This window comes from Miniopterus natalensis, chromosome 17 (genome assembly GCF_054644295.1).
Source record: "Miniopterus natalensis isolate mMinNat1 chromosome 17, mMinNat1.hap1, whole genome shotgun sequence".
NCBI lineage: Eukaryota > Metazoa > Chordata > Mammalia > Chiroptera > Miniopteridae > Miniopterus > Miniopterus natalensis.
This window is the reverse complement of record NC_142097.1, coordinates 12,108,716-12,134,175: the sequence shown is the minus strand read 5'-3', so window position 1 is coordinate 12,134,175 and position 25,460 is coordinate 12,108,716. Positions and strand designations below refer to the sequence as shown.

General features: G+C 49.4%; 1 protein-coding gene across 1 annotated transcript in view; it reads left to right on the top strand.

The window, feature by feature from the left end:
• PITPNM3 (PITPNM family member 3) overlaps positions 1–25,460 on the top strand; it is an 84,685-nt gene that overhangs the window by 21,421 nt on the left and 37,804 nt on the right. Inside the window, exons 3-4 of the mRNA XM_087826478.1 lie at positions 6,714–6,821; positions 20,069–20,116. Coding sequence (XP_087682604.1) covers positions 6,714–6,821; positions 20,069–20,116 — 156 coding nt within the window. The remainder of the gene's footprint in view (positions 1–6,713; positions 6,822–20,068; positions 20,117–25,460) is intronic.

Sequence of the window (25,460 nt, the reverse complement as noted above, 5' to 3'; positions counted from 1 at the left end):
GAGGCGCTCCTTCAGATTGAAGATTTTACATGTGTACACTTAATTGAATGTTGGTCATACCTCAGGAACACTGTTTAAAACAATGGAGGAGCTCCCTCCAGGATAACATAAGGGCATGTGATAGCTCGACTCCGGGACTGTAGGAAGCCCCCAGAGGTGGCCTTGAGCTGAGAGGTGAATAACAAGAAATGTGAGTATCTGGGGGAACAGTGTTCAGACGGTGGGAACAGCCAGTTCGAAGCTTTTACCAGAGGAATGAGCAGGAAGGCGGGTGTGCCAAGAGGGAGCGAGGGGCTGCCCACTTAGTGTCCTTGGCCCACTGCCTCAGTAGGAGGCGGGAGAGTAGACCAGACCCAGTAGCCTCAGGATATGCTTTCTTGCCCAGGCTCAGGGGTGGCCCTGGGTGCCCCTGTCCTGAAGGACTCAGAGTTCATGATCATGGGTGCAGGATGGACCCGTACCTTGGAAACCTGCCTGAGCCCCGAGTAACGTGCTCTCACCGTGGGTGACGCAGATACTGGGTGACAAGGGGTCTGGCCAGAAACTGTGGGTAAGAAGAGCTCAGTAGGCCAAGGAGGGGCAGCCCAGATGTCACATGGTTCCTGGCCAAGAAATGCTGAGTTCCAGAGAGAAAATGAAAATGTCCTTTTTTAAAGATAGCAGTTCCCAGCTTTTCCAAATATGAAGCATTTTTAAACCAATCCATTTTTAAATTCTTAAATTCTTGACATTACAGAACTAAACTGAAATTTATTAACATTCCACATTCTCTGCTCAGCTGTTCGTGCTGGGATCCGTATTTACTTTTTTAAGCTTTCCCCTGTTTTAAGTGTTGTTTTGGGTTTTTGCTCATGGATTTTATTTCTGTTTTTAAATTCTTAGTGGATGAAATAGTTGTGTGGAAACTGAACACTGACAAATTATTTAAAACCTGGACTCGCTGACCAGAAATTACTCAGTTAGATCACAGGGAAACAGCGTAGAGGGGTTACGAGTGGACCTACTGTGTTCTAGCTGCACTCCATACCCTTCTCAAAGGAAAATATCCTTTGGAGTCACCGTCCCCACAAGGGCACAGGTTGAGGCTAAAATGACGACTGTGGCATCAGATGAGTGTATTGGGTATGACAACCTGAGTTGCTTATAGCCCATTTCTACAGCAAAGTGTATGTCTTATTTAGAAATATCAGGTGCACCCTTAACTTTAACCTTCTACTTAGATGCAATAGATAGTCTAATTAGAAGAATCTTGAAAGTCACCGAGCATCTGGGTACAAACAAAGGCTCCTCCTTACCATGAACTCCTCTGGTTGAAGAAGGTATTAGTGGGAAATGCCATGAGCTAGCAGGCAGGAGACCTGAATTCCTGGCTAAGACCAGCCCCCAAGAAGCTGTCAAATGAGGCTGCTGGACTTCACCTTGGTGGCTCCTTTCAGCTCTAGACATCCCAGGAGACTCCTTACTGACCTTATAAGGCCCTGTTGTTGGCAACAGTGCCCAGGACCAGTCCCTGGCTTTCATGGGAAATATTTGTTTTCTGTTGATTTTCCCCACTAGCATCTAAATAACCCCTCTCCCCACAGGGAATGGGCACAAGCAGGCCAGGCCCTGACAGTTGCTGAGGGGACATGTTCGCAGGGCTGGGGGTGAGAATAGGGGTGAGGAGGGGACTGGGAGAAGCCGGGGTTTGTTTTCCGGGCATATCTGGCCCTGGGGAGCTTGACCAAGAGCAAAGCATGGGGCTTCCTCCCTTGGTAGAGAGGGAAGCAGACATCTTTTGTTGTCCTGTCTTGTGTGTTCTTTGTTCTCTTGCTCTCTCTGTGCTCAGCACCTCTGGCCCTCCCTCCCCTCACCCTGCCGGGGGCTGGGGCCCAGGAGCTGTTCTCTGTCTTACAGGGACTTTGCTTCTTGCTCTGACTCCCTGGTTTCTCACAGCGGCCAGGAGAGGAGGCAGCACAGGATAAATCATCCCATTTCACAGACAGAGGCGCTAGGGCAGGGGCGGGCCTCAGGGAGAGTGAGGGCCACGCCTCAGGTCTCCTCCTCCTGTCTGGGCTTTTACTGTGATAACACGGCTTCTGGGGCCCCAAAGGCAGGGGAGAGAGGGGAGAGCCGTGCGGGTCATCGGGGGTCAGAGGACCCAGGTTTTCTTTGGGGTCAGGCCACTGACTGGTCACTGTGTGACCTCAGGCAAGTCTTGAGTCTCTGGGCCCCAGGTCCCTCCCACAGAACCTGGGACAGGGTTGCTTGTCTTGCGGGCAGTGTAAGAGGATGTCACCATGGGAAGCTGGGCATAGGGGCGTGCACAGAAGCAAACCACAGTGTGTTACTGCTCCTGGCCTGTCCTCTCGTTTGGGGAGGGAGAGTAGAAGCAGATGCCACGGAGTCAGCCCCAGAGGTTTTTGGAAGTGGGCTGAGTGGGGACCCCCCAAATGTGTGGGGGCCAAAAAACATTATTTCTTTTCCTTCTACCTTCTAAGTTCTTCCAGGCTGGGTTTACAACCAAATTAACAGAAGAAAATCAAAGTTTAATACATGCGCATGGGGAATTCACATAGACATGATCAGTCCATGAAAATTCCAAAGACAGTGAGGCAGCGTTGGACATATAAGACATTTTTGGACAAAGGAGAAATGGGAGACAGGGTGTTAGATTCCAGAAGTGAGAATGGGCCATTTGCAGGTAGTGGAGGGAGAGTGGACAGCACATGGCAGGTGAATCCTTGCTAAGAGACCCAGAGACAATGGGACAGGGGTATTTAGCTAACAAACCCCTGCCTGAAGCCCTCCAATTTACTACGCTCAATTCAAGTTAGGCCAAGGTGACATCCTAAATTCTCCTTCCTGAAGCAGGTTTGTCTGTCTGAATCTCTTGGGCAGGAAATGAGAGAGGGTCAAAGGTTCTTTCTGAGCTTTGTTTAACAGCTTAAATCAATATTGCAAAAAGCAGCTTCACGGTGGCAGAATTTGGGTTCCTTCAACTGCAATGAAGAAAGAATAGTAGTGATGGCCGTGGAGGGGATGGGCCAGTGTTAAAGAGAACCAGGGAGGGGTAGCAATCTTGTCTCCCTGAGGCCCAGAGCAGTGCACATCCAGGTCCTTGGAAAAACTGATGTCAAGGGCCTGATGCAAAGGGGGATGTTTGGTATTGGGCTGGCCAGCTGCAGAAGGTGACCACACCCTCGGCTCCAAAGTCTTCCTGCTACGGGACAAGGAGATTCCCTGCTCTGAAGGCCATGGATCCAGTGGAAACAGAGGCAGAAACAGAGGCCCGGGCAGGAAGAAAGGCTTTCCTATGGCACCAAAGGTTGTGCTTAAAAGGGTGTATCCAGGCTTCAGTCAGAGGTTGAGTCGGTCTGGGGTCAAGGCCAGGGTTGTGGTGCCTCTGGGTGGGATTCAGCCTCACACTTCAGCTGAGCTCAATTGGGGTGACATAGATGCAAAATCTGTGCCCACATCAGCAGTCCCTGGGGATGAGACTCTGTGTGCAGGGAACAGTCACCAGAAGTCGAAAAGCAAAATCAATAACCAGGACATTTATCCAAAGAAGCCCTTTGTGGCCTCTGCAGCCCTGATGGGAGGCACGTACCGCAGTGAAGGCAGCAGAGCAGAGACCTAAAGCTCTGGTTTGCCTGAATGACTCTGAAAGGAGCAATCCTGTGTGTGTGTGTGCGTGTGCGTGTGTGTGCGTGTGTGCACGCGCGCTTTCTCATTGCCTCTCAGGGAACATGGTGAGAACCTGAAGGCTAAGCGTTGAGAGCAGGGGGCAGAGAGGTGGGAGGCGGGGAGCAGCTGGAGAGGCAGGGATGTGGTGGAGAGGCGGGGAGCACAAGAAAATCAGGGAAAGCTGAGAAACAGGGAGAGAGAGCAAGAGAGACCCAGAAAGGATTAAAGAGAGAGGGATATCCCCCCCAACAGAGAACCAGAGAGAGCTGAAAGGGAGACAGTGACCCAGAAGGAGAGAGAGAAGACCGGAGAAAGCATGAAAGACCTGCATGGGGGGAGAGATCCTGAGGGGCAGAACCCAGAGAAAGAAAGGGGGTGAGAGAGATCAAGAAAGAGACATCCACCCAGAGAGAGGAGAGAGACGGGTGCTGGGATAGAGTACGGGAGCTCGATGGAGCCCCGCTCAGAGTGGGGCAGACATGGCTGAGAGCTCCAAGAGCCCGAGACACAGAGAAATGCAAAGGCCAAGAGGGACAGAGACCCGTGGAAAGGGGTCTGTGAGGTCAGATCGGAGTGGGACGGGCCAGACATCCAGCATAGAGGAGCACAGGAGTAGATGGAGAGGAAGGTACATTTGCTAGAAAGATGGACGAAGGACCAAAAGGGAAAAATGGAGGAGGGTCTCGTACAGAATTAGGAAAAGAGGAAAGAGGCCCAGCATGGTGCGGAAGTAGGCATGTGCCCACCTCGGAGCCTGGGTGGACGGAGCCAGGGGACACAGGCACTCAAAGTGGGTCCAGCTGACCCTGGTTCCCCCACTCTGGTGCTGGGCAGGGTCGTAGGGGCAGACTGCAGCGCAAGTGGGGGGTGTCGGGGCACATTCCACATGCTCTGGTGGCCGAGAGGATGGGCCAGCATCTTCATGTGCTGCTATCCACCGCTGGGCTCTTACCGTGTGCCAGTCACGCTTGTACACACTTTCCCTTCATTTAAGCCTCACAGCAATCCTATGATGCAACCATGACTATGACATCATTTTATAGATGAGGAAACTGAGGCTCAGAAAGCACAAGTTACTGTCAAAGGTCCGGTGTCTAGCAGGATTGAAAAGAGTCAACATAACACTGAGCTGAGCTCAGACCCCCTTCGTGATCCTGCTTCCCCTAGAGCAACGCTACCTGATGACTGTTCACAGCATGTTGGCCCTTGTAGCCTTTGCAGATGTAGCATGTCATTGCCCTCGTGGCAGCTTGCTAGACACAGTTGTAGAGCCAGAGTTGTTATTCCCATTTAAGAGATTAAAAAGCACACAGAGCAAAACAGGAATAGCTGAGGGATGTGTGCAAAGTACAGGCTCACATGTCGCAGACTCTGGACTGAAACCCAGTCAGGACTCTACCCAGAACACAGTGCTGCTGAGAGATGTGCACTGTGCCCGGATGGAATGCACCCCACTGCGTAAATGGTCTGGGTGCGAGTGGTGCCTGGCTGGAGTGTAGGGCAGCCCATGCAAGAGGCCCAGGGCAGGCCATCTGGAGGACAGATTTAAGGACTCTTGAGATAGCATATCTGAGTTTCAGACCTGGCTTTAGACAGTGACATTGGGCAAATTAATGAGCTAATTCATACCTAAAATGGAGATAATAACTAACTTTTTAGCATTTTATGAGAATTAAGTGAATTAATATTTTTAAAGCACTCATAATAACCCCAGTCTATACTAAGGATTGGTGTGTTATTAAGTAAATCAAATCAATAAATAAAATAAGGCAGGAATCATCATCATCATCATCATCATCATCATCATCCAGACCCCAGCTAGGAATGGGTCCTGGATACTGAGGGCTAGAGGAATTCAGAACTTTGGACAGCTCCCCAAGCTTCGGATCCACCATATTGGTTGCACCTGCTCTGTAAAGTTCTTGGGCAGTGAAATGGGTCTCATCCCTCAATTTTTGGTTATCATGAGCTTGAGGATTCTCCCCACCACCCTTTAATGTCTGTTCTATGAGGAAGGACACAAAGCCCTTCCAAGAGAGAGGGGGTGACACTCCTGTGGATTCGTTCTTGAGGAAATGCCCCTTTCTGGGATGAGGGACTGCACCCGATGTGCGGGACCCAGGGGCTTGTGTTCAGTGTGGGTAGGGAATGTGGCCCCGTCGATTTCTCTCAGAGTAATCACTAAGCTCAGACTGGGAAAGAGCAAGGACACAGACAGGGTTGGGGGGAGGATTAGGGATGGGGAATGGAGGCATTAATAAATTCGTAAGGTTGCAGTGTGGGCTAAGGGTTCCACACAGCTCAAGGCTTGCTTGGAGCCAGAGTCTCCTGCTCTTCCAGTTGCTCTAGAGCTGCCCCTGCCCCACTCAAATCCTGGGCCATGCAAATATTGATGGCGATTCACTTCTCGTGGGAAGAAATAACCATGACCTCTCTCATTTACGACCACCCTCTATGCACCAATACCTTTGCACCCATGATCTTTTTCAGTCCTCACAACATCTCTGTGAGTGAGACATTTCCTTAGAAGGCAAGTAACTTACCCAGAGAAAAACTGCTAGCAGCGGCAAGGTGGTTGCTGTCCCCCCAAACGCACTTCCTTTCAAGAAATATCACTTGCCCTGCTGGTGGAGGCTCAGCGGCTGAGCATTGACCTATGATCCAGGAGATCTCGGTTCGATTTCCTGTTAGGTCATATGCCCAGGTTGCGGGCTCGATTTCCAGTAGGGAGCGTGCAGGAGGCAACCGATCAATGACTCTCTCATCATTGATGTTCCTATCTCTCCCTCTCCCTTCCTCTCTCTGAAATCAATAAAGATATATTAAAAAAAGAAATATCACTTAGGACTAGAAACGGAGCCTTCTATGGGTTTTCAGCCTCTCTCATGACTTCCTCGCAATGAAAAATTCCTGAATGTCTCATACCTGTCATAACTATGGACACTCCAACCCAAAGGAATAAATAAGCGCTCCCTTAGACACAGCTCCTGTTAGGGCTACCTATACCCAGCCCTCCCTGCTCATGCCCATCTCTGCTCCTTCCACAGAGGAGGTGGCTGAAGGGAAGAACTCCATCCTCATTGGGATGAGCCAGTGGAATTCAAATGACCTAGTGGAGCAGATGGAGACCATGGGCAAACTGGAGGAGCATCAAGGTGAGAGTCTGCTTCTCTCTTGACCAGGATGTGTACAGACGTGCATCGCAGGGCAGGTTGAAATGCTCACAATTTGAGGCTAGGACGTGGATCATCTATGAAGAGTCATCTATCTGTCTGGGTACCTCCCCTCCATGAACCTGTGACCCCTAAATTCCGTGACCTACAGGAACCCTCATGGGGACTTCTGTGGGGTTTTCTGTGGCAGAAAAGTTCCAGAGTACTTCAACAGAGCGTCCTTTGTCCCCAGGAGCATGGGTAACTAAGGACAGGGGGAAGGGTCCAAGCTCCTTGGACTGTCAGGCCTGTGGTGTTGGAATCTGTTTGTTAAAGTAGGGTAGCAACTGGGGGAGCCTTTGAGAGGGAACAGGGGAGAGGGGCAGGAGTGGGAGTTGTAACTTTCTGGCTGAGTTGTTGAAGGAGTATGTGGCTGGGAATTAATCCAGAAGGCTTTTTATGGAAAGGAGTTTTGACCAGGAGATTAATCAGCAGACAAAGCAGGCATATCCTTTTAGGCATCCATCCATCTGTGCATTTGACCACATTGCATCACTAACAGAATGTTTGTTAAGCATCTACTGTGTATAAAGTGCTTACAGGAGGGGCCAATGGTGATTCAACTGAGGCCTCTGACTTGTGATGTGTCTCACAGTGTAAGTCAAGACATAAGGGGGTCAGGCTTAAGCTGAGGGTGGTTGGGCTCAGAGGGGAGAGGCAGGAAGTTTAGAGGGAGGCAGAAGAGGGGGGCTCAAGGAAGAATTCCTGACAGTGAAGCTATGGAGCCAGGCTTCAAAAGGCAAGTGGAGAATGCAGCTGAGGAAGTCATAGAATCTGAGGGAAGCTGAGGCTCAGAGAGGAGCTGTACATGTTTAAGGTGCAACGGGAGTGAAGAACAGAGCTGGGGCTGGCACCTATCCCAGATCTAGGGTGCTAACCTCTGTGTTTGTTATCCTGTTTTTTCTATCCCTTCTCCCCACCCCATATATCATTCTTCCAATTTCCCCATCTCTCCTCTTTTCTTCCTCTCCTGGCCCTGTAATTCCTCAGTTGTGGTCTGGGCCAGAGCTGCTTGACTGGGTACGGCCATCCTATCAGGAGCTGTTCAGTGAGATGGTCCTGGCCCAGCCCAAGAGAAAGACACATCTCGATGCTGGCTATCTCGGTGGTGGCTGTCTTGCCTGTAGCCTCTGCTCCTTTCCTCACCTCCCTCCTGCCTCCTTGGTTTTGAGCCCTCTCCATGCCAAAGTGCCCATCCTAAGAAATGAACAGGCCTGGGATGACTGTTCCATTTGACAAATAAAGAAACCCAAGGCTCAGAGAAGCTCTGTATTGCCCCAGGTCCTCCAAGTTGGTGGCAGCATCATGCTCAGATCTCTAGTCTCTTGATTCCCAGATCAGGGCTTCATTTCTCAAATTGGACTGAGGCCAGGCACAGTCCTGGGCCCCAGCAAATTCGGGTCCATGAAACTCAGAGTCTTAAAGGAAACCCCTCCCCCCAGGCTACTGTCACATTCGTAGGAAAGCAGGCTCTGAGTCTGGTCATCAAGGCCAGTCCAGGGTCAATTTCCCAGTCTTCAGAGGCACACATTTGCAGATGGACCCTTGTCTGCTCTTTCATTCACCTCAGGAACCATGGAAGGGACCCCAAAGGGGCTGTGGGTTCCAGTTGCTTCCCCAAGACAATACTTGATAGCCACGAAAAGACAAACCCAGACTTGTATTCACCACCCATCTGGTCACCCATTTCCCATCACCACCCCTCACTTATCTGCCAAAAGCTGTATGACTCAGACACAGAGAGAGCTAAGGAGTGGGTGAGCAAGAGGCAGTGTGACTGGGAGGGCAGGGGGGAAGGCAGCAGAGGGAGAGGTGTGGGAAGGGCTGAAACGGCAGCTTTGAAAACTAAGAGGCCTGGGTCTGAATCTTGGCCCTGCCATCCTGTGGCTTTGTTGCCAGGGAAACTCACATCGCCTCTCTGAGCCTCAGTTTCTTCATCTGCAGAGTGGGGCTAGTACAAAATCTGTGAGGATCAAATAAGCGAATACTTGCAAACTTCATTGAATAACAGGTCATTAGATTGCTGGGAGAGGGGGAGAAGCGTGGAAGATGGTGCCTGAGTACAATTCTGACAGATGCTCCGTAGCACTCAAGAGAGGTTGAACGAGGGGCAGTGCTTTCCTGAGTCGAGAGTCGATGCTGTTTCCTCCCGGTACAGAGTGGGGAGCAGGAGGGAGAGAGAGAAGAGGGGGAGAGGAAGAGGGAACCAGCCTTGTTTCCAGCTCCCTCTGAGTCTCCTTCCCCAGGAGTTTCATAATGAGAATTCCCACGACACGGCAGAACACACACATTAATTTCATTCATTTCAACAGTCATTGATGGAGCCACAGCAGAGGCTCAGCCCAGTGCTACAAGTGGGGAAATAAACGGGAGCAGACTGGCACTGTCACTCTTTTAGGAGCTCACAGCAGAGAGGAAGTCTGTGCAACAAGACAGACTGAGTAGGGGGCCTTAGGAGAGGCTCGGGGGTCTTCTTTGGGAGAGGAAAGCCTGAAAAACACTGTATGGAAAGGGCTAAAGTTAAAATTGGTGGTATAAATAGATCTCTATTCCTGCCTCCTTCAAGCTTCCTTCCCTGAAACGTGGGGCTCGACCCCCTTTCAAGGCTCATGCTCCGGCCCATCACAGCTACCTTCGGTGATGAGCTCCAAGTCCATCTCTGGCCAAGGCCTCTCTCCTGGGCTCTGCACTTAGATTTTCAGGATTTCCCTTCCTGGGTGTCCTGAAGACTTTTCATGCTCTACAAGTTCCAGATGGAGCCAGGCTTCTCCCTCCTAAACCTTCACTATGCCGTAGCCCATCTTTTGTCCCCTTAGCCATTTAAAGCCTGCATTGCTTGGGCACATTCGGGCTGCGCTGTTTCCTCCGGTGTTGGAGGGATCTGATTCTGGGTGTTTGTGCATGGGTGCGCACGTGAGTGCATGCGAACCGTGTGCCTTGGGTTTTTGTGAACTCCTCTTGGTCAATCCTTTTCTGTGGGAATCTTGTGTGCCCTAGGCTGTGAAAATGTTCTTATGAGAGACGGGTTTTGTATGTCTGCTGGGCCCAAGTGCTTCATTCATCTTGGACATTTTACATGCTCAGTTTAATTTCGTGTTTCCATTCTGGATGAGGGCTGCGCATGTAGACCCCACACCCATATGTGGCAGAAGCTTAGGGTTTTGATTATTCACATGTGATTTTTTTCTTTTTCCCTGTGTGTGAGTGGTTTCCTGCTTCCCCAAAGGAGAGGTGTGTCTTTTTAAGAACCTTTATGGACGGAGCAGCCCTTCAACAATCCCTGCTGTGCAGGGGGCTCCACTGTAGCATCTTACCAGCTCCCACAGCCCGAGGCCAAGTCTGTGGAGGTAGCAGTTCGGTTTTCAGCCTCTAGTCCTGGAGCCTCTGTCCATCGGAGACTTCCACAGGCCTGCTCCAGGCTGCTTCTGCCTTCCTCTAGAGGGTAGCTCCCTTGTTGTTCCTGGCACTTGTGAATGATCCATCCTTTATTTTGAGCTTGGTGATATATTTCCATTTTTTTTTGGTAATATATTGCTCAGTATATATGTTTTTAAATGAAGGGAATCCTTCAGCATCAGTTCAGTTCACTTATTTTTTACGATTGCATGTATGGTTATTTTATTTAACATTTTAAAAATTTGGTAAAATATACATAATATTAAACTTATCATTTTAACATTTTTCAATGTACAGTTAGTTTAGTGGCATTAAGTATATTCATATTGTGCAGCTATAAATCATCCATCTCTAGAACTTTTTCATCTTTCCAAACTGAAACCCTGTACCCATTAAACAGGAATTCTCCATCCCCTACTCTCCTCCAACCCCTAGTTCCTGCCATTCCACAATCTGTCTCTATGAATTTTACTGCCCTAGGGACCTTATATAAATGGAATCATGTGGTATTTATCTTGAATACATTCTCATTGTAAACAAACAAACACAAAGAAAACCCAAGTCTCCCTTATCTCCTTTCCATCGCAGACCTTATTGCAGAGTTTATCAATGCGGAGGGTATCTCTATAGAGACAGATCGTGTTATGCGTTATTGCTGCCACTTAACTTTTATTTTTCATTTAATAGTACATCTTGGAGAGCCTTTCAAATGCATGCATATAGATTCAATGCATTCTTTTTACCTGTGCTGTAGTTTCCTCCACGGTAGATGGACCATAATTTATTTAGCAGTTCTGTAGTGATAGACATTGAAAGTTTTCATTATTAAAAAAAAGCTACGTGGGTAGAAAGTATAAACATTGACAGTTGTAACAGACCTGCCAAACGTTTTCCAAAAAGAGTGCGAATTTATATTCACACCAGCAGTGGATTCGGTTACCATTTCTCTACAGCGTTACCCGGCTTGATCTCATCAACCTAAAACTTTTACCTGATTGATGGGTGAAGATTTTTGTTGTTATGTTTTGTCCTGACTTGATCCATCATCTTTTCATCAATGTGTTGGCCAAACCTATTTTCTTTTTTCTGTATTTCTTAAACATGCTTTTTTTGGGCTCATCTCCTATTGGATTATTTGTCTTTTTTACTGTTTTTTAGTAGTTCTTTACATTTATTCTAGATATAAATTATTCGTCTGCTATCTAGTTGAAATATTTGCCTCTTAAATGAGTGCCACTTGTCCGAGTTTTCTTATTGGGGCTCATAGTGTGTCCGTTGACTCTCTTGAGCCTTCTGAGCATCACATCATTCGCAGATCTTAACTGTTGTACCCTTGCCAATAGTTACACTGCTTGTGTATCCTTCTTACTAAATTACGTCGCACAGGATCTCGGGGCAGAGGCTGAGTAGCAGGAATGACAGCAGGCTGTCCTGTTTGGTCCCGATTGTAACCCTGTCATCTCCTCCCCTCCGCCTCCTGCTCCTTCTACAGTTAAGCACATCGAGGTGTGATTTACTTCCCGTAACATTCACCCTCTTTGGTGCATAGTTCTCGCCGCCGCTCCTAAAATTCCGCGACCTCCTCTTGGATTTATAGTCTCTTCACTAGAATATCGCCCCAGTGGTTCCTTCAGACAGGACTTGGGATAGAAAGCTCCCAAGTCCTTGCATTTCTAAACAGGTCTAAATTTTGCCTTCTCATCTGAATGCAAATTTGCCCTCGTCATCAGGTTCCCAACTGTCTTTAAAGATATTCCACGGCCTTCTTGCTTTTAGTGTTGTTGGCGAGACGTCTGAGGTACATTTGTGGGTAAATGGATTTTTTTCTCTTCTTGAAGCTTTACGTTTCAAAATATTTATTCTTTTTCTGGCGTCTCAAGCAAGGCTTGGGGGTGAGGTTCTGTAGGTTGTCACGCCTGCACTCGCTGTGCTCATTACTGCGAAGTTTTCTTTTTAGTCTTCAAGTGTTTCTTTTTGTCTCCTTGTTCTGAAACTTCCCTTGGACTCTGGCACCATGTCTCAACGTGCCCTTTCTATTTTTACGTCTCGGTCCCTGCTGGGTCCTGGAACTGTTCCTCCATTATAACCTAACTGCTCGTCAATGTTCTCGTCTTCAGCTGTTTCCATTCTTCTGGTCAGCTCTTCTACAAAGGGTTTTTTGTTTTTTTAAAACAATCATTCTTTTGCATGTGGGTAACCAGCTGAACTAGCACCATTTATTGAAAAGACGATTCTTTCATCCATTGAATTGTCTTGGCAGCCTTGTCAAAAATCAACTGATCAGAAACATATGGGTTTATAACTGGACTCTCAGTTCTATTCTACTGATATATGTGTCTATCCTCCTGTCGCTACTAACAGAGTCTTGAATTGGCTACCCTTGTAGTAAGTTTGAAGTCAGGGAGTGGGAGCCCACCAGTTTTGTTCTTCTTCTGCAAGTTTGTTGTGGCTATTTTGCATTCCTTCCATTTCCATATGAATTTTAGAATCAGCTTGCTGCCAGCTTCTGCAAAAAAGCCACCTGGGATTTTTACAGGGATTGTGCTGAATCTGCAGATCAGTGTGGGGAGTATTGCCATCTTAACATTATTTGTCTTACAATCCATGAACATGGAATGTCTTTCCATTTACTTAGGTCTTCTTTAATTTCGTTCAGTGATGTTTTATAGTTTTCAATGTATAAGTCTTCTACTTGTTTTGTTAAATTTGTTCCCAAATATGTTATTTCTTCTTGATGCTATTGTGGTTCGAATTATTTTCTTATGGATTTTTTTTTTTTTTTAATTTCACAAGTGTATAAAAATACAATTGATTTTTGTATATTGATTTTGTATCCTGAAACCTTGCTAAACTCATTTATTAGTTTTTTTTTTTTTAGTGGGGATTCCTTAGGATTTTCTATATATAAGATCATGTCACCTCCAAATAGAGTAGTTTTACTTCTCCCCTTCCAATCTGGGTGCCTTTTATTTCCTTTATTTACCTAGTTTTCCTGGCTAGAGCCTTTGGTGTAATATTGAATAGAAATGGGGAGATCCAACATCTTGTCTTATTCCTGATTTTAGGGGGAATGTTTTCAGTCTTTAGCCATTAAATACTCTGTTAGCTGTGGGTATTTGTAGTTGTCCTCTGGTTGTTTTTAGTTTGTTGGGTGCTTAAAATTTTTTTTTTTAATCCTCACCTGAGGATATTTTTTCCGTTGCTTTTCAGAGAGAGTGAAGGGGGGTGGGAGGCACATCAATGTGAGGGAGGCACATCGATTGGTTGCCTCCCACACATGCCTCGACCTAGGGCCGGGGATTGAGCCTGCAACAAGGTATGTGCCCTCAGCCAGAATCGAACCCAGAACTCTTCAGTCTGTGGGCCGATGCTCTAACCACTGAGCCAAAGTGGCTAGGGCTGTTGGGTGCTTTTATCATGAAAGGGTGTTTGATTTTGCCAAATGCTTTTTTCTGCATCTGTGGGTTGAGATGATCTTGTGGTTTCTGTTCGTTCTTCTTTTAATATGATGTATTGCATTGATTGATTTTGACATGTTGAACAACCTTGCATTCCTGGGATAAATTCCACTTGGTCTTTGCCATGTCACTAATCTTTTATGCTCAGGGTTTACACACCTCTTCCAGAATAATTGATACTAACAGTCTATGAGCTGTTGCTTATGGGACTATTTACAATCAGGGCTCTACTTGTTTTTAAAACAGTGTCATCAAGCCACATTCTCACTGAGAGGAAGGAAGCAGTCACTGTCTAGGTGTCCCTGAACACTTCCTCTGACTTCAGAGAGCTATTTTTTCCTACCATTCACCCCTGACTCTAGTTTATGCCCTTGTATCTAGATATGTGGTTCTCAAAGAGTGGTCCCTGGGCCAACAGCGTTAGCATCACATAGAAATGGGTAACAAATGTAAATTTTGGGGTCTCATCCCAGCATCACTGAATTAGAGACTCCGTTAGTAGGGCCCCAAATCTGTGTTTCAGCCAGTGCTTTAGTGGTTCTGGTGCTTGCTAAAATTTGACAACCATTTGTTATTATGACACTGCGTTGATTCAAAGAATCCAGAGGTCCGTTTCCCCACACTCCCTTCTTTCAGTCGTTGAGTTTGTATTTTCCTTCCATGTTGTTGGTTTTCCTTTCCTACTCAGCAGTGTTTGGATATGTGCTCCACTTAGCATTTGCTGTGCCCTCTTAGTCTGTCTCTGAGTGATGTGAGATCTGTCTACTTCACCCTCCTGTCATCCAATTGTTGGGGAGGGTAGAAAACGCTGCTGGTGAGGTGAGCTACTTGCTTCTGGTTTATCCCTCTTGGGTATGTTCAGCCTTCCAGGGCATCCTGTCCCTCAAACATTCATCCCTTCTCATCCCTGGGGACAAATACTTCTGCCTGGCACAAGCAAGGATTGAGGGAAGGACCGAAGCACCTGGTTCCTCTACCGTGGAAGTCCAGACAGTTGCAAAAGCTTCCTTTGCTCCTACATTTTCAACCTCTGAGCCTGCTGTTCCTCCCGAGCTGTCCACACTTCTGGCCACAGACCTTCCTTTGTAGGACTGAGGCTATGGCTTCCTCTCTCTTGAGCTGGCTTTATGGGCATTTAACCTTGGCAGTCACACAAGGATCCATACTTCACAGGGTCTCACACTTGTGTTTATGCTCTGCTGTTGCCATCTTAAAATTTTTAATGATTTTTAACAAGGGCCCCACATATTTTTTATGGACCCTGCAAATTATGTAGCCAGTCCTATCTCTCTCTATCATATCTCTCTGCCTTCTGCCTTTTGGGGATGCCTTACTATTTTTGGCCTGCTAAAGACATCTTTTTTTATTTTACAATGTCACTAAAGATTAATTCATAGGAAATCTGTACTGTCATTTTCTAGGGATTTGGGGCAGGAAAGAAAGGCTGGATCATTTGCCAGTTTACCATTTTTATCCAACCCTACTGGGATACTTCTAAAATATAAATCCGGTAATGTCATTCTGTGATGGAGTTGGCAACTAGGTCTTTATTGCCTACAGAATGAGGTATAAATCCCCCAGCCAGGCATGGAAGGCCATCACAGTGGCTCTTTCTTCTAATAACTATAATTGTCTAGGGATAGTAAGTTCTCCATCACTACAAGCATCAAACAGCCCTGGAGCTGCTACCATGAGGAATATTACTAAGGGTCTGTCTGATCGTTGCTAAATCCAGTGTTCTGACTCTGGTCTTCATGACTTCTGGGGCCACACCTCTCCTCCTCTTCCATTCGCCCTGTGTTCCAGCCAAATGCTCAGGGGTGCTTGCTAGCCCTCGAGCTCACTCGAGCTATTCCATTCCCTGCCTTCACCCTGCTTTTCTTCTGATTTCATCTCTAGCTCTTGCAATCCCACGCACCTCCTCAGGGAGCCTCCCTGGTACTGGAGCCTCTCCCAGACCAGCTCCTTCGTGCCCAGCCCAGTTTAGGGGGGCTACCCCGTGCAGCGCTGACCGGTCTGCTTGCAATCTTGTCTTTCGGGGGTGGTGGTGCTTTGCCTCTCTTTCTGAGCCTGAAGTGGTGAGGGGCTCACGGAGCATTCTCTCCCCACTTATGCATTTGTTGCACACACACTGCCCTTTACTCTGTGTCAGACCCTGTGCTGGCCAATGTTGAGGGCACATCGATGACTCAGAAATAAGCTCACAACTGACTGACTCCCAGACTCAGGGGTGGGGCAGTTACAGTCCAGTAAGCAAGTGGTTCTAATAAGATTGGAAACAAAGGATGGAGGGGTCGGAGAGGATTTGGGCCTTGAGCTGAGATGTGAGGAGTTAGGGGAGCCCTTTGGGGCTCTGCACAGACCCACGAGGGTACAAGAGGCAGAGGGAACAGCGGATGCAGAGATGTGCAGGAAGGTATGAGAAGGCAAGGAGTTTGATGAACCATGCAGAGTTCATCTTGATGGAAGTTGGGGTACAAGGTGTTGGGCTGGGGGGTGGTGAAAGGGGTGGGGAGATTAGGGAGAAGAGGTAGAGTGGGAGAGCTGGAGATGAGGCCTTGAATGTCAGGCTGAGATGGTCCTTCTCAGGAGCACCCCTGGACTCCACAGAACAATAGGCAGGGGAGTGGCAAGCCATTGTTTAGAAAGATCATTCTGGAAGCCAGTGTGGAAGGTCATAGGAGGGGCACAGGGATTGAGTGTGAGGGGTTGTGATGGGTGGGGTGAGAGGTAGGAGAGTGGACCTTGACCTTGTAACTCAGAAGAGGCTCAGTGTTTGGGGAACTCTGAGCGGGGAGGGAGCGTGTGGGTCTTCCCTTGTCAGCCCTATTCCAGGAACTGAGTTACTGGGCTGGGCCAGAGCCTGGTTGGGATTCAGCTACTCCCATCCCTGCTCCATGCGGGCTGCCAGCACTTTCTGGAGTATCAGAAGGGGGATCCCCAGGCCTGTCTGTCGGCACTGCTCCCCCAGCAGCCACCCAACCCTCCCCTTGGAGGCAGGAGGATGCTCCTGTTACAGGTGTTTGGTGAAAGCACTTCTGATCTTAGCTACACATTTTGCTCCTCTTGCTCTTGGGTAGCTCGGCTTGTCAGAAGGGAGCTGGGAAGAAGAAACAGAAAATCGCTCAGGAAACCATTGGAGGAGATGATGTAGCTCAGATGCTCAGGGCTTTGGGAGTTTGGGACTGGCAGGATTAGCGGGCTGGGCCTGGGGCAGGTGACCAGGCCCTGCCCCTAGTTCCCAGACCTCTCTGTGTGACCCTGAGGAGATATGGGTCAGTCAAGGCTTCAAGACAGTCCTCACCAGTACCCTGTGCACACATGCCCCTTTTCACGGCCCCTGCTCCCCACTCCTCAGAACTCTGACTTGTAGCAGCCTCTGCCTTGATGACTCCCAAGCTGCCCAAGCCGTCCCAGGAAGCCCTTGCTCTAGAAAGCTCCCCCAACCCCACCAAATAGGGGCAGAGGTGAGGTCATGGAGAGAGCCCTCAGCAGAGTTGGGTGTCAAAAGGACTAGATTTAAACATTGGGTAAGTGACTTCATCCTTCTGAACCTCAGCTTCCTTATCTGTGAAGTGGGCACGTTACTCACAGGGATAGAATGACAGTGATGGAACAGCGGGGAGCAGTGGGCAAGCCATACGGTCCCTGCTTGCCCAGGGACAGGCTTTCCTGCTTACATGACTGAGCCCATGCTCCTGGGCTGGTTCTTACCTTCTTTTGTAAAATTTTTCCTCCTATAGAGCACATACCCATGTGAATCCTGCACACTAACATCTCAACGGCTCCCTCCTGACTCCTCCTTTAGAGAACTGGGGTCCTTAGAGAAGCTGCAGATACATGTTTTAGGGGAACTCATAGTCAAGTTCAGAAGAGACCATCTTATCAGGCTACAGGAGCCGGACTCCAGGTCTGAAAGCTCGAGTTTTCAAGCTGGAGGTACGGCCTCTACATTGCTTTTCCGTACGCCAGACCCCAGTCCAGTCACTTCTGTGCCATCCCCCAGGCCCAGGACATCGCGCCCTAGGAAGCAGAAAAGGCAGAGCTGGGGGACCTGTCAGCATGGCAGAGTGCAACTTTCCACTGGACAGACATGAATATTCAAGGCCCCAAACACAATGCAGCAGAGGTAGGGCTAGGACTCCTGGTGCCAAGGGGCTCCTTCTGGCTGCAGAGCCTTGTGGTGCTCAGACAGAGCAGCTGACTCACTGAGCTCCCAGTGGGTGGGATCTGGTGAGCTGGGGTCTGGGGCCTCCACTTCTCAAGCTCCAGCCTCACTGTGGGTACAGGGAACCAGAGCTGACCTGTGAGGACAGAGTTCCTGAAAAGTGAGGTTTCTGAGGAGGACTTGAAACCTCCTGGAGGAGATGGCCCCAGGGTTGGTTCTCAGCTCAGCCTGCAGGTCACAGTGAGTTTGAAAGAGGAAAGTGGGAGGGAGAACAGGTCAAGGTGTGTTAGCTGTGCTGTGAGTGCAGATCCAGGAACAGTGATTTATTTGGCTGGTGAAGGGCGAGCGGGGGTGGGGTGGGATTGAGGGGGTGGAGGGAGCCTGGGGACATGGGCAGGGGCCACTTTATGGAGAGGCTTGCTTGCCAGGCTCAAGATTTGTTGATAGGATGCCACTGGAGTGCTAGCTGTAGAAAGATAGATCTGGTGAAGCCAGAGGCAGAGAAATTCAACAGACCAATGCAAATGCCAGGGAGGCAAGTGTCTGTTGATAACAGCACATAACTTCTGCTGCAGGTGGGTGTACAAATCAGAAGGTACACCTCCCTGGAAAGAAATAAGGCAGTGACATCAGGAGCCTTAAGGTTTCCATCCTTTGACCCAGAATTCTCCTTCGGTGGGTGTATTTTAAGGAAATCATAGAAAATGCGGAAAAAGCTCCAACCACAAATATGTTCATTGCAGCAGTAATTACACCGTGCAATTTAGAAACTTTCCACCAATGGGGTAATTTTAAAGTCCACCACGATATATAGTCTCAGTAGCAGATTATATAGCCATTGGAATGGTGTTTCAAAGGTTTTGTAACTCTATTGGTGAACTATTTATGCTTCAACTTGAAGTACAGAGTGTGTATTTTGTGCTTTTAAAAAAATCATATACAGTGCCTTCCATGAGCCAGCCATTGATCTGTTTACTGGAAATACAGACATAAATGACATAGTTCCTGTCCGCAGAGAGCTGATACGATGGGAAAAAACGGAAAGGAATGACATAAAATGGGATCAGTGGTTTTCTGTTAGTGATGGGATTATAAGGAATCTTTTTCTTATTCATGTTTGTTAGTGTTTTCCAAATTTTCAATAAGGAGCTTGTATTACTTCATAATTATAGAAAAACAGCTTCTCATTAAAAGGAGGAAGCTGTCCTGATTGCACAAGGAGACAGGATGGAGTTCTGTGTTGGGATAGTATGCTTCCGTGTATTGGGGGGGGGCATGTTTCATTCATTTATTCATTCAACAAATATTGAGAAGCACTGCTCTAGGCCTGAGGACATGCCCTGAACAACCCAGAAATACCTCCCATTGTGGGGTCTCTATTTTGTGAAGAGGGAGGAGGGTTGAGGAGATTAGGAGGCAGACCCCACAGCACTTGGTGACTGATTGAATGTGGGGACAGAAGAGGGAAAGGGTTGAGGCCAACCCCCCGGCTGGGGGAAGTGGTGCCTTCATTGAGGTGGGGACTTGGGCAGAGGGGCAGCTCCAGGACCCTTGCTGTGGGCATGGTGAGTGTGCGCTGCCTAGAAACATCCAGAGCTCACGTCCAGGGGGTAACAGCACTGGATAAAAAAGTCATGGGAGTAACCCAGGGACACAGACAATAGTGTGGTGAAGGCCTGGGGCAAGAAGTGGGTGCGGGGTGGAAGGAGTCAATGGGGAAAAGAGGGGACACCTGTAATATTTTTAACAATAAAGATAAATTTTAAAAAAAGGCTATAGGAGAGGGCTGGACGAGAGACAGAGGCCTGGCAGTTGTCTGCAGGGCTGTGGTGTTCAACGGGGCACTTTGGAGGGGAGAGTAAGTGTGTAGGGTTAGCACCAGGTAAGCAGCTGCTTTGTGAAAGTGGGCAGAGAGGGGGTGCCAGAGGAGGCGAGGAGGAAGGCGCCAGTCCCCACCCCGGGCAATGGTGTCACAGTGTGTGCTTTGTCTTTCGTGAAGAACCTTGAGCTAAGGGTGGCAGGGCATGAGGGGGTGGGAGAGACACCTGCCCAGCCCCCAGCTTGGGGAGGGGGGACATTGAATGGAGGGATAGAGGCAGCCATAAGCAGCCTCCCAGGGTCCGGCCAGCAGTGATGGGAGGTTCCGCTCACGTTTCCTTCTTCTGCAGGAGAAGGGAGCACGCCGTGCACATCCAGTGTCCTCCAGGAGAAACAGAGTGAGTTCAACCCGCCCTGCTGCCCAGGGGTCTCTCCTTCCCCTTGGATGGGCCTAACCTCCATGGGCTTGGGGCTTCTGGTCCACTCAGAGCCCAGGGGGTGGTAGGATCTTCACCTCTGTGCCTCCAGGAAGGATCGGAGGGCCTGGGGCCGCTCTCTGCCCCATGAGCAGGGCCCTTGGTTCCTGAGTTCCCACACACGGGACTGCTGGACATCAGAGCCAGAGTGACATCCTAAGGCTAGTGGCTGGGAGGTTGAGCCCAGCAGAGCAGATGGGACCATGGGGAGCCTCATGTGTTGTTTTTTGCATGTGGGTAAAGAGAGAGGGGGGGACAGGAATGGAGAGCAAGGCTTCCTGAGCCTTTGATACAGTCTCCTTTGGGTAACACAACTACTGGAACCACAGACGGTGATGTGGTGAGTGAGGTCAGAGGCCCCTCATGCAAGGGTTGAGCCAGGCTCTGAGCCTTACATCCCATCACTCGGAGGCCATGCCTGCAGAGCCCAGGGCCCTCCCCAGCCTTTGTCATCCCTCACAGCATACACACTTCTCCAGGTTTCCTTCTGCCTGTGTTTTCTCAGGGTGACCAGCACAGGATTCAACCCAGGAAAGACTTGATAATGATGTCAATTTGCTGACACAGTAACCTCAGGACATAGTTCCTGGAGGTTTGGGGTGAACTTGGTGAGCAAATGTCTTTGCCAGATGTCTTTGCTCTGGGCAGTACTGAGTTTCACATGAGGCTGGGGGCAGGGAGAGGAGACTGTGTGTGTGTTTGGGAGGGGAATGCAGGCTCAGAACTTCCCTTACTTCTCTCTCCTGCTATTTTGATCTGTGGTTGCAGCTTTGGGGGTGTGGGGGAGGAAAAATAATTCCCTTCTACCCTTCTAAGTTCTCCCAGCTGGACTAACGAAACTGACGTGAAACAGATTAACAGGAAAAAATGACCACCTTTATTGCATAGGTACTCACAGGGGTTCCCTAAGAATATGGGACCTCAGGACACATTGGGCAGTTGAGGCTTATATGCTATTTTGGACTAAGGAGAGGGAGGCAGAAGCCTGGACCTCAAAGGGAAGGCAGGCAGTTGGCAGGGAGGTGAGGAAGAACAAACCCTGGTGAACTTATTCTTGCTGGGCCACCCAGCCAGGGGGACAGAGGGGACTTTGCAGGTTCCTCCCTGTCTGTTACACTTAGTTCACATTATGCTGAGGTGATAGCTCTCTTCTTTCGGGCAGGTTTTTCTACCTAAATTCCTTTAGGCAAGTAAGGGGGAGGTAGAACACTCTTTGTGAGTCTTTTGTTTCTTCAAAATAACCAGCTTAAAATAATATCCCAAAGGCATATTTCAGGGTGGCAAACTCTGCTTTTCCTTGGGGGATACACCCACTCTGCCCACCCCCTGCAGGCACAAGCCTTCCTTGAGGCCTCATTCCAAGCTCTCTGTCCCTCAGATGCAGGAGGGGGCACCTGCAATGCCAGCTCCCCACGGCCTGGCTCCAGCTCTGAGTAGGTGCACAGGCCTCCTGAGAAGCTTTCTCTGTGTCTAACATCCAGTGGTGATGCCAGACAGAGCCCCTCAGCGGCTGGGGGGCATCAGTGTCTCTGTCAGGGGCATCCCCAAGGCGCAGGCCCCTGGTGGACTGTTGGGGAGGGGAGTACAGAGAGGAGTCACTGTTTTCATAGGATGTAAGGGACTGAGCTCAGCAAAAGTTAAAACGTGCCTTGGGATTTTAATTTATAGAGGTGACTCAGTGACAAATTGGAGAGATCAATGCCATTGAAAAAATGTATTATTTATAGTTCCCAAGTGGAGGGGACACGGCATGCCATGCCATGCAGGGCCACAGGGGGAGCACAAGGTTTGATCGGGAGGCAGAAGGAGTGTGGGAAAGCCTGGCCCAGAACCTTCTTTGTGTTTTCGGAGGGAAAGGAAGGCAGGGCAGGGGAAACCGCTGTGGACTGGCTAGTTCCAATAATGTCAGAGGCTCTGGCCTCCAGGGGTGGTCTCTAGTTGTCTGATATCTGGCCCTGGGGTGATTTAGGGCAGGGGAAATATGGGCTTGGTGTGTGTTAGATGGAGATGGATTGGTTGGTTGGCATGTGAAAGGTGAACGCCATGTTTATTGTGTCCAGGGATTGGCATGCCCTGGGTGGGGCAGGTGCGCCCAAGATGTCAAAACAACATAAAAGAAAAACATGATTAATATAGGGAGAGAGACAAAGAGCCCAGATCATTCCCCCTGGGCCTCTAGGCGAAGAAACCACGCTGCAGCCTCAAAGCGGAAAGCACAGCCACCTGTCCCCACGGTGCCAAACCACACTCTTTTTGCCACAGACACAACTGAGTTGACCAGCTGTTTGGTGTCCTCTAGAGCTGGCTGAAAAAATGTGTGTCTAAGTAGACAAACTGGCTTTTTCCCACCATGATCATAGATTATAGTCAGAATTACGTTACTTAAGGGTATTATTTAGTGAAGAATAAGGCACGTGGAAGAATTCAGAGCTGAAATGGTCACTGAGGTCAGTGACTCCCAGTGTAAACCCATTTCGACAGTGAAAACACAACACTGTATGTTTTTCCACATTTTGTTCCACAAGTACACCCTGCCTACAAATTGATGTATTCAGATAGTTTCTCTTTTGTGAAATGACAGTGGTAATTGATGGTGATTTGTTTATTTTTAATCCAAAATTGGCAAAATAAAAATCTTTGTGACCTCTAATAAAGACAGAATAACAGCAATGCCTGGTGTTTATAATGTGATTTCCCATTTACAGTCACATTCATGTATATTATCGTAATTTCCACTTGGTTTTCAAAACCTCACTAAAAACAAGTGGGAGGTGGTACAAATTGCCCTGGACCAGGAGTGAGAAAATCCTAGGACAGGATTAAACCCTATAGCATCTGAGCTTTAAAGGTAATGAGCTTGGAGTTGAGGCCCACCCAGTTCCTTCATTTATTTGTTGTGCCACTTTGGACAAGTTATCTAATGTCTCTGAGCCTCAGTTTACTCAGTTGTGGAAAGATGACCATAATGGCTACTTCCTAGATTGGCTGAGGGGATAGAGATAATATATGTGGGTGCCAACATTGGCACCTCTCACAGAGAAAGTGTCATCAGTGGGGTGCCTTTTATGTCTCTAACTGTTACCGGTGGAAGTGGAGCTCGTGGGTACCGCGGGGTAAAGAATTTCCTGAGACCCCCACAGGAGGATAGGTATTGTGGAAATCTTTATTGATGATGTTACATTAAGGGGGTACCCCTTCCAAGGTCCCATCTCCCTCCGTCTCACCATGGAAAAAGTCCAGCCCTGTCTTCAGCAAGGCAACTGCCCAGAGTTTCCGCTCCCTTTTAAAGCACAGTCCAGTCCAGCATCTGGCTAGCTTGGCTTGTGCTCCCAGCTGCAGACCATTGCGTGTGGGGTTCATGGGCCATGCGGGTGCTAAGGCCACATGGTGGGCAAGCTCATGGGTGAGTGAGGGTCACTGAGCAAGAGTTCAAGGAAGCAGGAGCAGAGCAGAACAAGAGAGCAAGAGAGGGAGAATTCCTTTGTCTGGGGATTATGTATCCCCAAATTTTCTCAGGCTTGCATTGGGGTCCACCCTCCTGGCCAATGGTCTTTGTTCCTGGGTTAGACTGGCAGGCTAGCGCGTTCCCTACATCACCCCAGCTTCACTACACATATGCCCATTTCCCCCTTTGTTTGATCCCTTCCCCCAGTGATCTGCAGGGAATGGACCAGTGGTTCCCTGGGGAGTGCGAAGCTGGCAGCTTCCTGGTAAAACTGCCCAGATGGCCATGCTTGTAATCTGTGGCTTCCCTTTCGCCTTCTCCCTATTATTAATATTAGCTAGCTAATTACGGCGGTGACAGAAGCATTTAGTGGTTCTCACTTATTATTGGCTTTCAGATGAGCCTTGGCAACTGAATACCTGGCACAGGTGTGGGGATGAATCTCATCACCTCACAGAGCTCAGTCTTTTCGACACTCTGCTGGTCCTGTGGCTGTCTTGGTTGTCACTGTCAGCGGTGTTTGTGTCCTCATGAGTCTGAGTCCCCAGGGAGCCCCCCTGAGCTGGCCACAGGAATTGTGAGTGCAGGGAAGGAGCCTGGGTCCCCCACTGACTCGCTGCGCAGCCTCAGCTCCTGCCTGGGGCCCGTCTCCCATCCTGCCTCCCATCCCGCCTGTACTTGCAGTCCCTCAGCCGCTGGGTGTTCTGTTGCTGCCTTTTTGTCCCCCGGCTTCCTTGGTCTGCATGTCCTTCTGCTCAGCCCTGTCCGTGCTGCCCCAAGCCCAGCAAATGTTTACAGAGCGCTTCCAGCACGGCCGCCGCGGCACTGGGTGTGGGCACTCAGGAACGCATCACCTGCTCCTCGAACCCCACTCCTGCTCCGCCATCCAGACGAAATGGTACCGTTTTTCACAAATTCAAGCTAAAAACGTGGGGTCCTACTAGGCTTCTCCATCTGTGCCACCTTCCAGAGCCAGATCAGACCCCCGAGAGTGTCCTTTCTACCTCCAACAGAGGCCTCCACCCCTCCCTGTCCCTGTCCTTCCTCTAGAGCACCACCTTCTCTCTCAGGCCGGTCCATCCTACCATGCTGGCTTCCCCGCTTCCAGTCTCCCCTACTCCAGTCCTCCCTCCAGAGTGCCAGGAGGCGGACCTGTCCTCATGGTCCCTGCTGCCCTCCTGTGACTCGTCTCCAGTAAAGGACGAGCCTCACCTCTGCTTGACCTGCCCGCTCACTCTCCCACCAGCTCTCCGCCCTCCTGTCCGCACTGGCCTCTAGAAGGCACGTGGAGACGCTAAGCATGGTTTTCTCATAAGCCAATTGGGAAGCTCGAGCATCCCATCCATCCCTGTGGAGGGGACCCAACCAGCCCCCTTTGCAGCAGATTGTAGGAAGGACTTAGGGTCCCAGAGCTATTCCTGGGGGCCCAGCACTGCCGGCCTCTGCCCTCTCTGCTCTACTCACCGCTGCCTGGGCCGGAAACTGGGCTACCCCCCCCCTCCCCGCCCCGCTGGTTCCTGCCTTAGTCTCGGAAGAGGCTGAGGGTGGAGCCCCTGGCTCAGTGGCGCAGGAAGTCTTTCCTCTGCCCACCAGGTCCGTCTCCAGAGAAGGTGGCTCTCCCAGGAGACACGTGGCGGCCTCGCTCTCCCCCTTCCCGTCCCAGGGCTTTGCAGTGTGCAGGGCACTGTCCAGGCGGGTCTCTCTGGTCTCCACAATGACCGGGGAGCTGGGACGGGCTACAGTCATTACAAGCGCGTCATGGTGAGAAAACAACAGCCTCCTTGAGGAAGGTGCTCAAGCCCGGTCTCCTCACGCCTCCAT